Below are 13,753 nucleotides of genomic sequence, written 5' to 3'. Positions count from 1 at the left end.
GACTTTGTCGATAGGCAAAGATCCTCGGTTGGATGTTCGCAGTAAGAAGCTCACTTGGCAGCTGTCGTGGCTTGCTCCTATTACGTCATGCCCGAGGCTCTGATCTCTCTGATTTCCGTTGTCAACCTGTCACTTTTCCCACATTCCTCCATCCCTCCCTTCCCAAACCTCAAAGCAGACATCAGCCCGCGATGTGGCCGTCAATTCGAGCTGTGGCTGACTGTCGCCGCCGAGCCGTCGTTGAAATCATGCGTCTCGGAGACGGCAACTGATCTGTACAAGCATCAGCGCACTGCTTGGGTAGCCTTATCTCGCCCGCATCCAATCAACGTCGCACGTGAGATCAAATATCCACCCTAGCTTTGCTGCAGGTACTCCGGGCGGCGAAGAGCGACGACGGCTCCAGAGCTTCACCGGGGTCGTTTTCCACTCACCTGCCGCATCTGGAAAGGAGCTTCCGACACAATGTAGACTTTGGAAGAGATTAAGTATGTCCAGCTCCCGGGTTTGTGGGTAGGGTAGGTTCTCAAACAATTGTTCAGGCGGTTGTGTCTCTCCTCGGTCAATTTCAAGATGCGCAGCACTTTCACAGCAGTCGGAGCAGCTCTGCTGGCCACCACGGCCAATGCCCAGCTCTACCCTGGCTTGAGCAAGTTGAACCACACATGCCAGCTCCAGAAGCCTCTGCTGTCATGTCCCGCTCAGAACGCGTCTGAGGTCGACTCCTGCTGTGTCGAAACTTTCGGTGGTCTCGTACTCCAGACTCAGTTCTGGAGCACCTACACTGGCCTTGAGTCCCAGGGCCAGGTTCTGCCCAAGGACACTTTTTCGCTGCATGGGTTGTGGCCTGACTTTTGCAATGGCTCGTACACGCAATACTGCGACCTATCGCGCCAATACGATCCCATCCCCTCGCCCAACACCACCAACGGCCTCAAGAACGGCACCGTCGTCCCTCCCTACACGGGCCCCAACATCGGCACCTTCCTAGAGCCGTTCGGTCGCTACGACCTGCTCGAGTACATGAACACGTACTGGATTGCGCAGAACCAGGACAACCCCGGTTTCTGGGGCCACGAGTTCAGCAAGCACGCAACCTGCTTCAGCACCTTCAACACACCCTGCTACGGTCCGCAGTACCGGCAGCACGAGGAAGTGGTCGACTTCTTCGAGACGACGATCAAGTACTACCAGCGCTTCCCGACGTTCAAGTGGCTCAAGGCCAAGAAGATCGTCCCCAGCAACAGCACCACGTACTCGTACACGGACTTCCGCGACACGCTCGCGAAGAAGCACGGCGGCATTCCGTTCATTGGGTGCTCCGGGCCGCGATTCAATGCCACTGCTGCGGGCCAGAACACGACGGACAACGGCTACACGGTGCTGAGCGAGGTGTGGTACTACGAGCATGTCTACGGGCGGCCGCAGGAGGGCAACACAGTGCCCGTCGACGCGAGCGCGACGTACCTGACCAACTGTGCGAAGACCAAGGGTGCTATTCACTACTACCAGCGCACCGAGGGGTCGGAGAAGGTGCCCTCTGTGCCGTTTGCGGGTTAGATTACGTGAGGGTGTCTGTATCGTATAGTCGAAATACAACGCATAAGAGTCAACATTATGATAGTGTGCAGTCAATCATGGCGTGAAGGACTCACACCCTACGTTTGCCTCGTGAATTCCGAGTTTGGCTACAAAGTTGAGTTATGCGGGTTATCGGATCGTGTTGCGGGGTGATACAATGGGAAACGACCTATGTTATTTGAAGGATTTCACAGACCATCACTACTGCTCAACCTGTAATCTCATAACTGTCTAGTTCGCTTTGCATCATCTGATAGCACGAGGCGCGGACATTGAGGGGTACACATCGGTTCAGGAGGTGGGACTGCGATATTGGGGAGACGGTGGTGGTGTGGAGGGGCTGACTGTTGATACAATGGACTATGGGCAGTCTCTGGTATGTCCTTCTGTAGCACGACTGGCGAGAATGAAGTTCCATGATACACACACCTTGCGGTGTTACAAAGCCATGCTTCCTGGGATCTTCACTAATAGACTTGCCGTCAATTCGCTAATACAGAAGTTAAGCCTGAAGCCCTGAGCGGCTCGCAGTCTGACAATTTCCGAGAGACTGCAATGAGTGTATTGCCTCCTTATGAATCTTCAGTCATCCTCTGCTCACTTTTAATCTCGCTCTCTCGTCCCCGGAATCAGTTCTGTCTTTCGCGGAGTGACACGCAAACTCCGTGTTTTGGAGTGCGACCGATTGCTTTACAATCTGCAGTCTCACATGAGCACAGGAAGTCTAAAAGATTACGATGTTGTGCTGAGAGCTACATGCAACAGCACAGTAGTCACCAGAAGTAAGTCGAGTTTTGGAGTGTTTTAGATATCGGCCGAGTTTGACTGAGATACATGCCTTGATCTCTAGCTGTCAATGCTCGGTTTTCTTGCAATTAGTATCGTCGAATCTCACCGAGGTTTTGGCAGAGTGCAGTAGAGCTGAGGTCCTGAGGATCTCGCGGCCTCCATCCTGCGTGAATGCAAGCGACCAGCCCAACCCTTGCAACTCCTGTCGGCGGTCGCCATGTTGTGCTCACAATTCACTGAAGCTCTGATAAGACAGCGCCAGCCTTGGAGCCGTCGCGTACACATGACAGATCGCGTGTGCTTCAGGTCTGCAAGATGCAGCTATTCGCCTTCTTTCAAGGGCTGTGTGCGGTCGAGTCTCGATTCCGATAATCTGGAGTCTGTTGTGATGTGATGTGCTCGGGGTCTGACGACTTAGCTACATGGATTAACGGGCAGTGTTGCTGATCTAGTACGGCAGGGGACTGGATTGGAAGATGGAAGTCTTCCTTAAGGGACCGAACGCATTGTGTGCCGAGGGCGCAGAGCGGTCAGCTGTGGGCCTTTGAATTGTCTACGAGTCGGTAGATCTCGGTCGCTAGAATGGCGTTCGAGACTTTTGCTGGCTACAACCCCGCACCCGGAATCCCCAGAACTACCGACATGGCCGTCGGACTCGAGGTGTAAGTGTATAGACGGCTTCGTCATAAAAGAATCGGGCGTTTGGTGTAAGTGTAAAACACAACGATCCTACTGAGCTCCGTCTGACATCCAATAACTGGGGGTATGATTGTAAATCTCACCACGCACCACCAACACTCAAGCATTGTGCTGACAGCAAATCGGTTCGCTTCGCATCTCTTGTTGATCGAAATAATTTAATGCGTTTATAAATTATAATGACTCTTTACTTCCATCAACAACCAATAAAGGGCGCTTGGTCTAGGGGTATGATTTTCGCTTCGCATCAATTGATGATATTGTGAAAGGTCGTGGGTTCAATTCCCACAGCGTCCATCTTTTTGCTGTCGTGGAGCCCTTGAGGGTGAGCGGTGGAAGTGGGTATGGGCTATCTTTTTGCCCAGTGCTGAGTGCTGAGGCCCCACTCAACTAACACCAAGTATCCGCAAGAGGACAGGCAAAATTCAACCAAGAAAGAGATAGCGTCCAGAGGCTGTTCAATACGTCCCGAGCTCAGTTGCGAGACTGAGCGGCATGTACTTTAATGGCTGTTTGGCCCATCTCTCAATTTAGAATAGTTCAAGGCGGCGAAAGTATTGATACTCAAAAGTGGGACCTGAAACCTTTGAAAGCAAACATTATTGTACGATTGTATTCCGACAAGTGCATCATTGGGTAACGTACTCGTTTGGTTGCCATTTTTCTTTCGTATCCAGGGCTGCCTCGCTGCTCGGTGCTCGCAATCTCAAGCGTCGCTGCGCTTGCCTAGTGCTCACCACCAACACCATCATGCCTCTCCTTCCCATCAACTCAACAGCTACGAGTCATCGCAGAAAGCGCATTACTACTGTGCATAGCTGTGTAGTTCTCTGAACAATGATTTGCCTCACTTTGATCGATGATGCAGCGGTTGTATATATGATTCGGCGTCTAGCAATGGACAACGCAGGAAGTGCCATTCATTCAACATTCGTCGCATCGACAGACTGCAACTTTGGAAAGCCTTGTTAATCCTGTGGATCATGGGTTACAGCCTTGTGCGCTATGCTTATCTTGAGTCAATTGCGACTGCAGACTATGCATGCTATCGCAGTCATCACAGGCAACAATGAGGCCGACAACGCCACAGCTGCAGCACTGTGGGCGCACCGTCAGCCTTCGCTTCACCCAGCTGTACCACCTCCCTCGTAATCAAGCGCATAGGCAATGATGAGGCCAGCTCTCTCGTAGCCTTGTGCCTAGTCACTGCAAAACCAGTGAATGCGGACTGCACGGCATAAAAGCTGCTCTGGCGTTTCTCCCCAGCTCACTCTATTCCTTGACTTGTTCTTTCAATCCTCTCTCAAACCCGCTGCATTCTCTTCGCCGCTTGTACGTACATGAGCTCGTATACCGACGACGAGTGGACTATTCTCAATCTCATTACTGTCTCTCAGATCAACATGGAGCAAGTTAATAGCGGAGTCCTCAATAAGGGAGATGCACCCCCTCGCGAATGCACTACCAACACCAAATCTGGGTCAGATGAGAGCAAGCCCAAAGAAGAGTGCACTTGCGAAGTCAACCCAAATCTTGTGCGTAAGGACAGCGTCGGATCGGTCGACGAGGACTACCGTCGTCCTCGTCGCGCGGGTCGAGTGCCGCCCGCAGGTCATCGTCGCTACACGCCGTCGCCGAACCGATACTACCCTCCGTCGCAACCTATCATCTCTACGATCAACTCGTCAACTCAGTTGCTCGAGAGAGTCGGCAAAGAGGATAGCATGGTTGAGCTTCCGGCCCCAGCTATTCGCAATGTCTACCTCACTACCTACCCCTTCGGCGACAGGGACATAAAGAAATGGTCATGGCTCTTTGCTGCTGGCATTGAAGACGAATTTGTACTACAGAGCACTCGTAACATGAATGGCGACTGGCCTACTGTGGAGCGTGCCCGCCTGCGCAACGACGGGTTCATTCCCTACGATTCAGAGAGAATCGACATACCTTCCGTGTGCCTCTCGCAGGCGCTCGACACAGAGGTGGTGCCTGAAAACACCAAGCACAACGTACGCTATCTTATTGTAACTCAGAAGCGCTTTGGGCCTAATGGGGCCAAATTGATCGTTGTGGAGTCGCGAAAGGCGGCTGCGATTCAGATTTTCTACAACATTTTGAATGGTGACGAGGTCCTGTTTGTTGGCGCCACAGTGCACCAATGCAGGCCTGTCCATCCGAAGAAGTATAAGAAGGTTAATAGCCTAGAGGATGCGATTAGCATCCAGGACGAAGGCTTCGTCGGCATTGTTTGCTGAGGCGCTCCCAATCATTCTCGTGTAGTTGTTTACTATTTTCGAACTGACGCTCTCTACCCCTTCCAATTTGGCTTTTGCAATAACGTGACGACGACACATAATAACAGATAGCATCATACCGATATAGTAAGTCCTTGCACATATACTAAGCTCGCATTGCCATCAGTCCTATTCGTTGCTGTAATGTTGATCTGAAATGACTCTAGTCAGCCGGAGCGGCTCCACACCATGCTCGGCATTCACGCTCCGCCATAACATCAGTACCAGCATGTAAATCGCAACAATAACACTCGTTGAGCAAAAAGACTCATAGTTCACTACTCAACCATCGTCGAACTAGACGACACCCAATGCGCCTTCCTCGCCTCCCTCCCCACCTTCGACCCGTCCTCCACCTCCATGCACGCCGCCAGATGCCACTGCGGCACCATCCAATACACCATCACACTCTCGCCGCCCCTCTCGACTCAGAAAGTTGGGAGCTGCAATTGCACCATCTGCACCAAAAACGGGTATCTGCTGCTGTACCCGCGTCGGCAGGACGTCGTCGTCCACCAAGGCACCGAAGCACTGAAGAGCCATCGGTTCGGGAAGAAACAGCTTCTGCATAGATTTTGTGGCGAGTGTGGGAGTAATGTGTGGCATGATCCAAGACTGGGGTTGTTGGGGGAGGGGATGCCGGATTTGTTGGGGGTGAACGTGAATTTTTCTTGTGAGCGCGGTAGGCTTGGTTGAGTGGGGTGTTGACGAGAACATGTGCGGATGATTAGAGGTGTAAGGTGGAGGAACTGGATGTTGTCAAATTTGACGGGTACGGGAATATCCGTTTATTGGGGACGCGGCGCATTTGCAAGAGGCTGCTGCACCATTGTCCACCGAAATAGCGATTGGGGTTTAGGAATGGATTTTCCTGATATATATGGCTGCAAGGGTCTCAGTTAGCGATGGAAACACTGGCATCTCGTGGATCGACGTCAGACACAGGAAGAAGCAGGATAGTCGACTTTTGTATTTTACACAACCTCCCCCGACCGAGCTGCAAGAGTGGCGGAGCCATCTGTAGCTTGAGTCTCTGGGATATGCACACTGTTCTTTTGCCCTGTACTTTCCGTCTCTTGAGCAGTCTGTCCTCCGCCTTGCTACTGCATATCGTTCGCATTGGCGACCGGTGTTTGGCTGTCCTCATTTGCTTGGTGATTTGTTGGACTATCCTCATCGCCCATTTCAACATCGCCATCTGCCAAGACTTGCGTCTTTGCAACTTCATTGCGCTCGATCTGCTCCTTCTTGACCTGCGCGGGTGCCTTGGAAGTCCGCGATACCTGCGTACGTGGGTGAGCTGTGTGATCGCGGTCCTCGTTGAAGACTTGGTGAGCGTAATCGTGCTGCTTTCGAGAATCATCCAAGCCGTCTGGGAATATTCGTCCGAGGATCGCATTATGCTTCTTGCGCACACTATCCGTGAGATGTGGCTCTGCGTGGACACGCGCTGTCGGGCTTGGCGTATCTGGTCCTGTGGATATCGAGGCGTGGAGACCGGTCGGCGTGGATCCTGCTTCTGCTTCTCTCTGCTGCTCCTCCTTGCGCGCGTGCACTTTCCTCAGATTTGCGGCGGATGACTGTGAACGTCTATCCGGTCGGCCATCTTTACGAACTAAAATCCCCTCTTCGTTCCTAATTGGCTTAGACCTAGTCTTCTTGACTTCGATGGGTGAGTCGTGATCCTGAAAGACGCTGCGCGGTCCAATCTCCGGTGTCCACTCGCCTGAGCGCTCGCCCAACATTGCGCCACCGCGTACTGTTCCCCCGCCACCGCCACGTCGCACGATGCCCCTGGCAGGATGCGCAGGATAATCTTTAAGGCTGGTCGGACTACCATGCGAGTCAGGTACGGCTGACCAACCGCGTTCCCATTCTGGTGTTCCCACATGATGCTGCCCCTGCATGCTTTTGCGTGTTCGGCCACCCCTGCTCCCTGGTCCTCGGCCGCCTCGGGAGCCTCTGCCACGAGCTGGACGCACGTCAATCATGTGTTGAGGGTCAGTATGCCAATTTTGTTTTCCTGGGCTGCCTTGCGTGCCATATAAATATGGCTGCGATGATGGTGGTGCCGGATGCGCCCCTGGGTGAGGCACAACATGCGGGCCTGGGTACGATCCTGGTTGTTCCATCGGCTGCGAGGCAATGATAGACTGTGCTTGCGATGGCAAAATCTGTGATGGTTCAGGAGGATGCTGGGTCATGACAGGACCTTCATTAGAATCCCCTGTAGTCAGTTTTGGGCGTTTTGGGTCCCCAGGCGTTAGACTTGCGCGTTGCGGCGGGCTATGCATGCCATTTTCAAACACCCGCTTGACACCAGCGTTGACAGTGGCCCACCCATTATGAATAGGGGCAGGCTCGTGCCTCTGTGCATTTTCAGTAGGCGCCACCGTGGCAGGCTGTTCACGGTGCTGAACAGCCTGCGGTATCGAGGTCGCCCGAGCAGGCGTTTGAAATTGCGGAGCCTGACTGGGGTGTGAGGGGGCAGAATGAGGAACATGAACTGGGTGTGCAGACTGGTGTACAGATTGGTGTAGCGGATGCGCTTGGTGCAGAGACGGATGTTGCTGGCGTGTCCCCGGCGACTCAGACTCAAGTCGCTGCACCCTGCCACTCAATATCGTCACATGTTCCCTCATCGTCTCAAGATCGGTGGTCCTATGACTGACGTCACCAAGTCGTCGAGCCATGAGCTCGAGAGCCTCGTCCTGATAACTTGGCTGCGCCACTTCGCTGGGACGTCGCGCACTCTCTGCTCTGTTAGCGCGAACCTCTTGTACCAAAGCCATCATGTTTTGGTGGCACTCTTGCAGATCCCGGCTCAGTTGATTGACGACGTCAGTCATCCTCATCAACTCTTGATCTTGCCTTTGCAGTTGGCCCTTGAACTCATGGCGCAGACTGCTTTCAATCTGCCTGACGATGTCAGCAGACTCCATCTGAGTACGTGCTTGTGCGGCCAGAGCACTAGTGTTCTGTGAAGTCTGTGTTTGCAGACGCTCGATGGCATCGAGTTGTACTTTATGCGGATCCCGAGGATAGCTGTGCCCATTCTTGAGACCATTGACGGTCGACGTCGATTGGGAAGTTGGAGCAGCGCTCCCGGGTGTATTTGCAGACTGCAGCTGCGCAGCTTGAGGAGATCTCGGCGAGGGTATCGTAGTAGAAGCGGGAGCTGGAGTTGCGATGTTGTGGGTAACAGGAGAACGTGATGCTGCTAATAGGAGGTAGGATGAATTCGATGGTAGTGATTGGCGTGCGGGCTCCCTTGACAGGGATCGTTGGCGTTGATGCTGTGGCTCTTTATGCGGAGATTGACCCCAGAGCGGATGCGAGGATGATAGATGAGTATCGAGCTCCATCGTAGCCGTGCCAGATCTGGGTGGAGCTGGGGATGAGCTCGGCGTACTCTCTCGAGCCACAAGGTCTGGTGCTACGTTCTCTTGCGGTTCTACTTTAATAATTTTTCCTGAGGACGTCTCGCATCGCAATTCGATGTGCTGAAGCTTGAAGAACTCACGACCACTTTCAACACATTAGTGATGTTTCAGCGAAGCGAATGGCAGAAAACAATCGAGATCGAGGAACGTTGGTGTCCAATATAAGCTAAAGACGAAGGTTTTGTTGGCACGCAACACGTCGATAGTGTAGAGGAGCGGATGAACTGATTGTATAGACGAAAACACTACAGGCGAAGGGAGGGAACAATGCGACTCACTGGAATATTGTGCCACCTGCAGGTGTGTCGACTACTACAAAGCCAAGATAGTTGCTGCAGCCTGGACAGCAGGTCAGGTCTATGATACTACTGAGTGTCAGCGAGGCGCCAAACTGAAGTCAAAATAGTGCGGATCCCAGGGTTTAAATCGATGCTAGTAATGTGTAGGGTGGAGATAATGGAGGTGACCTGGAATAGCTAGCGCGAACGCGCCAAAAGAGAATTTTAATACAATGTATCAGACCATTTTGATTGGTGCTAAATGTGCTCCTTAATGCCCTAGCATTATTGGGTACTTGGCTGGGAAAGGCAGTCGTGCGACAGCGCAAGAGTGTGTAATATGCGAGGGAGCAAATGCACTTACCATCCTGCTAATTCTGTCGAGTCTGACACCTCTTTGCTTTGATCCGATATTCGTAGAAGACTTCTGTAAGACCCAAGCAGGGCAGGGCTGTGGTAGCTGCTAGTGGCTCTATGCCACGAGTTGTAGAACTCGCCGATCTTGCCGTCGCAACTCTTGCAAAACGCTGTGGTTGACCGGTTAATTGGCGTTTCAGGTTGTGGAGACCTCTCGGAACGCGGCGATGCCTCATCCGCGCTCCCAGCGATCTCCACCGCCTTTGAAGATGCAGTAGTCGCAGTCTCTGGAACAATTGCTCCTACTCGAGAAGTGAAGCGCTGGCGCTGATGAGCACTGGTCGTATCACGAGCCCGAGACTGCCGTCTCGTGCCCGCCATGTGCTCTACTTTGCGCTTGGGGCCCCTCGAGTTTTAGAGGTGTTGATGAAAGATTCGTAGTGTAGCACATGGAAACGGAACGACGTTCGAGGGATTGACGAGAGCTGGCGCAGAGTGAAAGTGACCGATTGCCTTCTTACGCAGGAATGCTCCTGCAAGCAAGTGGAAATCGATGCTGAGACCCCGGATGTAGGTAGTCGACTGTATTACGTGTCAGAATTGTCAGCACACGACTTCGGTCGAGGCAGAAGCGCGCAGCGTTCCAGGGTTCTGAACAGAGGGTAAATGTGAGGGTAAGTTAGTGATTGGTAGGTATACGAGATTAAAGATTGTTGGGATCCGAAGAAACGAGAAGGGATTGCGCCAAAAATCAGCGGCTCAAAGCTCAGAGAGGAAAGGGTATTAAGATTAGCAGAAGTTAATGACTTAGCGTCTCTTACCCAGACGCGCTAACTGGACAGATGCATTCAATCAAGAAAAAGTGCGCACTAACATGGCTTTACCGGCTTATGCGGTACCAGATCCTGGTCAGTAGTCATTTGTTCACAAATACGCTGCCCATTTCGTCATTCGTAGTCATCATTAAGCTGACTGCTATCTTGTCGACATGCGATCGGTTCGAGAGAGAGCCGTATCTGGAACTCCTATCAACTTGCTGCATGCTCAAAAGATGCGCTTTCGAATACTTCCCAACCTAGCTCCAGGATAACATTCATTGAGCTTGTGGGTGGCATGCCGGTTCAATACCCAGAGTTACACTGGGGACTTTACTTTTGCTGCACATGCCGCGCGGCACTACTAACCACCGAATCTATTTGCTTATATGCAAGGGACAACAACTGCATGTGCAATTACAATGCGCAATGCGCGGTATAGGTAGAAGATCTGCATTGGCTGGAGGATGCATTCGTCCTGCGCTTCTCGCATATGCGCTAGGCGCGACCAATATTGCGATGTATGGGCATCATAGCCGCGACGCATGGAGCTAGTCGATATACTTTACAAGGTAAAACACCACCCAAAGATTTTACAACTATGGGCGGATGAGATTGCCCCATATGCGATGCAGGCTGTATGGCAAGCGCCTGCTTTAGCGCAAATGCTCAGCATGAAACCCATGTGTTACTACACGCGTTGCACACGCGAGAACACAAATACTTGCATCTCACTTGACCACGATAAATCCAACGCCGTTGCGGGCGTCCTGACAGGCCTGTGAGAGGGCCTGCACCTCGGTATCCGTCCACTTCACGCTCAAATTGTCCCAATTCTTGGTGGCATACTCGCGGCGATACTGCTGTTGCATTGCTTGCAGACGGCGAATCTCTCTAGGGTCGCCTGTGCCACTGTACACAATGAGGGCTGTGCAGCGTGGTAATGAGTCGTAGATCCGAGTGATGTGGTCGACAGCTCTCGAAACAGCGCCACCGAGCTCAGAGCACTTGACCTCGACTTCGTCATCGCCATCTTTCACGAGTCCAAGTCTCTGCAAAGCGTTTTGTCGAATCAGTTCCACATCCGCGGTCTTTGTGTCATCCCACCAACCACGTGCGAGCTCCAACTCGCGAAGACGAGCCCAGATGAAGTCGACCTTGGCAGCGGCGCCGTCACGATCCTCCATTGCTCCTTTGAGAGCTGTATCGATAGCTTCGATGACCTGTTCGTCTGTCTTGCATCCTTTCGAGAGCTGCGCCTGACCACCATGTCCGCGTTGTGGCTCACCCCAATCGATGACAACTCCCGCACGGGTCTCGTTTGCCTTGGGCCGTGGGGTACGTCCCAGTCTCTTGAAGATGGACTCCGCGTTGGTGTCGCCAGATCCCCACTTGGGTCCTCTCTCGCATTTCTGCTTCACCAAGTCAAGACATGTCTTCGAGTCCTCGACGCTATCGTGGCCACTGGAGCCCTTCTGAACCTCTCGGTGCAGGTACTTCTGAGCAAGCCACTTGAGCGATTGCTTATATGGCGGTCCACGAGGATGGGGAAACAGGATGCCCGTGTCGATGATGAAGGGGTGCGTGAGCTTCATCGCGTTAAGATCTGAATTTAATGAGTGCCCTATGAGGATCGTGTGTGGGGTAATAAGCTCCAGTAGCTCATTCTGGATGTCTGCCAACGTGGTCGTGACGTTCTCGAGCATAGCTGGTGTGATACCTGACCACTGAGTCAAGTAATCCTTGATGGGCACATCAGGCTTGACTAGCTTGTCCATCGCCACACTACCGTCCCAGTTGAGAAGGCTGATACGTGTCAGTACGAGCTGATCGTTCTCAGCTTTGCACATTTCGCAATCCACGGAGATGATGTGGCGTCCGGCAGTCACACTGCCTTGCTCAATCTCATTGTCGGGCATAGCGCCATCTTCCAAAGATGCAACATTGGTGTCGACCCAGCCATCGTCTGTAGACTGGCCAGCCGCCTGTCTCTCTTTGTGTGCAGCTGCTTTTGACTCCTGTGTCAAGAACCAGGCTGGATGAAGGATGTATTCGTTCTCCTGTTGCTCTGCTAGAGTCGCGACGTACTCGGTGATTGGTGTGCGTTTGTTGTCCCAATGTTTCGAGTTTTGTGGCATTGGTCCTTTGTGGCCACCGTTCTTCTTCATCTGCTTCTCCTCCTTCGTTCTCGGGATTTGCGAGGTTAGCATGGTGTGAATCGGCGAATGCACCCTAATGAACTGATTACCGCGATGTTCGCCTTGCGCCTTGATCGGCCAAACATGCTCAAAGATATCAGCTAGTGGCTTCAATGCGTCCGGCAGTCTGCTCGGCTTCAGGCTTGCTGGGTAGTACTCGTCGTCTGCGATGCGCAAAAATTTGGGCTTGTCCATATCTGCGGAGGTGATTTCCTCAGCCTTGAGTGCAGTATCAGCAGGCTGTTGGTCCACAGCCGGCTTGTCTACGTCCATAGCTGTCGCTGAGTCCAAGGGAACTTTGCCATTGAACATGCCCAGCTCCAGGCCAGGGACCATCAGCATGACGACCTGTCGAATGCTGGCGCGATTGCGTACAGAGACCCACTGAGGCGCATTTCCGTCTGCAAGTAGGTACAGCACCAAAGCTTGTAGATCTGTGATCTTCACGTGCGATTGTAGCCGAGCATGATGTGAATGCTCGATGGCCGGATAATTCCGCTCAAGCTTTCGCTCTTTGCGGCGCTCCTCCTTTGTTGCGCTTGTGTCTTTGGACGAATCGTTGGTGCAGTCCTTGTTCATAGAGAAGGGGTTCTCTTGAGGCGATGTTGGATCACCTCGGTTCTCTTTATCAGGAGCGAATGGATCTGCTGTATTTCGAGTATCCTCAGGCCCGGCGTCTCGTGCACCAGCACCCGAGCCTCGGCGACCACCATGAGAGTTGTTAGAGTCCGCGCGCTCCTTTCTCCGCCTCTTGGAGCCGCCGGCTACGGTCCAGGCCTCATCATCTTCGACCGCAGTCGACATCGCACTAGGCTGGGTCTCTCCCCTCAGATGCGCCAGCGTCGCGCCGAGTCCGACATCGATAAGCTCTCCTTCATTGCTCCCGCGCTTTCGTTTCGTCATGTCAGCAGGCATGCGAGGGGCATGTAATAATGTTCGGTGGGGTTCGTTCGAGAAGGGCAGTTGAGAAATGTTTCGAGAAAGGACAGCTTTAGCGCCACGCTAGCTTATCGATACTGCAGCGTCCGTTCCCCGACCTCTAGACCCGCCCGAGCTCCTGCTCCCTTCACTTCCAATCTCAGACACTTTCATCCCATATCTGTACTACTTTCTACAGCGTAGCACTCGTCATGGTAACTTCCAAATTGCCCAATTCGGAAATTAGGAGCCAAGAAGTGTCGATCACGGTCAACGTCCGCTTACTATATGCGACCACCACACATGAACTATCAGCGATACAAGTCGTTCAAAAGATGTCAATTGTTTTTGACTACTTGCACACCTATTGGCAATAACCCG

General features: G+C 52.7%; 4 protein-coding genes and 1 non-coding gene across 5 annotated transcripts; 3 read left to right on the top strand and 2 right to left on the bottom strand.

Annotated features, from left to right (window-relative positions):
- The first annotated feature begins 158 nt into the window (after window positions 1-158).
- Window positions 159-1,618, top strand: M421DRAFT_417219 (ribonuclease T2 precursor). The gene has a single exon (XM_033591368.1). It carries the CDS (start codon window positions 574-576, stop codon window positions 1,558-1,560), a length of 987 nt encoding a protein of 328 aa, XP_033452747.1. The 5' UTR covers window positions 159-573; the 3' UTR covers window positions 1,561-1,618.
- A 1,662-nt stretch (window positions 1,619-3,280) lies between these two features.
- On the top strand, window positions 3,281-3,366 carry M421DRAFT_t24. Its single transcript has one exon. It is a non-coding gene; the product is annotated as a tRNA-Ala (tRNA).
- An 813-nt stretch (window positions 3,367-4,179) lies between these two features.
- Window positions 4,180-5,485, top strand: M421DRAFT_417218 (uncharacterized protein). Its single transcript, XM_033591367.1, has one exon. The coding sequence runs from the start codon at window positions 4,410-4,412 to the stop codon at window positions 5,322-5,324; it is 915 nt and encodes a 304-aa protein (XP_033452746.1). The 5' UTR covers window positions 4,180-4,409; the 3' UTR covers window positions 5,325-5,485.
- Window positions 5,486-6,254: 769 nt separating this feature from the next.
- Window positions 6,255-10,186, bottom strand: M421DRAFT_417216 (uncharacterized protein). Its single transcript, XM_033591366.1, has 3 exons — window positions 9,449-10,186; window positions 9,085-9,171; window positions 6,255-8,891 (listed from the first exon to the last, which is right to left on the bottom strand). The coding sequence occupies exons 1-3, from the start codon at window positions 9,820-9,822 to the stop codon at window positions 6,464-6,466; spliced, it is 2,889 nt and encodes a 962-aa protein (XP_033452745.1). The 5' UTR covers window positions 9,823-10,186; the 3' UTR covers window positions 6,255-6,463.
- A 462-nt stretch (window positions 10,187-10,648) lies between these two features.
- Window positions 10,649-13,395, bottom strand: M421DRAFT_417214 (uncharacterized protein). Its single transcript, XM_033591365.1, has one exon. It carries the CDS (start codon window positions 13,355-13,357, stop codon window positions 10,988-10,990), a length of 2,370 nt encoding a protein of 789 aa, XP_033452744.1. The 5' UTR covers window positions 13,358-13,395; the 3' UTR covers window positions 10,649-10,987.
- Window positions 13,396-13,753: the final 358 nt, after the last annotated feature.

Source organism: Didymella exigua, assembly GCF_010094145.1.
Source record: "Didymella exigua CBS 183.55 unplaced genomic scaffold M421scaffold_4, whole genome shotgun sequence".
Classification (NCBI taxonomy): domain Eukaryota; kingdom Fungi; phylum Ascomycota; class Dothideomycetes; order Pleosporales; family Didymellaceae; genus Didymella; species Didymella exigua.
The sequence above is the reverse complement of the archived record's forward strand: the minus strand, read 5'-3'. Positions and strand labels throughout refer to the sequence as shown.

What these genes read in the sequence shown, in the direction of transcription:
- M421DRAFT_417219 (XM_033591368.1), top strand. Translation starts at nt 574, where the DNA reads ATGCGCAGCACTTTCACAGCAGTCGGAGCAGCTCTGCTGGCCACCACG.
- M421DRAFT_417218 (XM_033591367.1), top strand. Translation starts at nt 4,410, where the DNA reads ATGAGCTCGTATACCGACGACGAGTGGACTATTCTCAATCTCATTACT.
- M421DRAFT_417216 (XM_033591366.1), bottom strand. Translation starts at nt 9,822, where the DNA reads ATGGCGGGCACGAGACGGCAGTCTCGGGCTCGTGATACGACCAGTGCT. An exon ending in TCGACAGAATTAGCAGGATG is followed by an intron (nt 9,172 to 9,448) that starts GTAAGTGCATTT and finishes GACACTCAGTAG; the next exon opens with TATCATAGACCTGACCTGCT. An exon ending in GCAGGTGGCACAATATTCCA is followed by an intron (nt 8,892 to 9,084) that starts GTGAGTCGCATT and finishes ATGTGTTGAAAG; the next exon opens with TGGTCGTGAGTTCTTCAAGC.
- M421DRAFT_417214 (XM_033591365.1), bottom strand. Translation starts at nt 13,357, where the DNA reads ATGACGAAACGAAAGCGCGGGAGCAATGAAGGAGAGCTTATCGATGTC.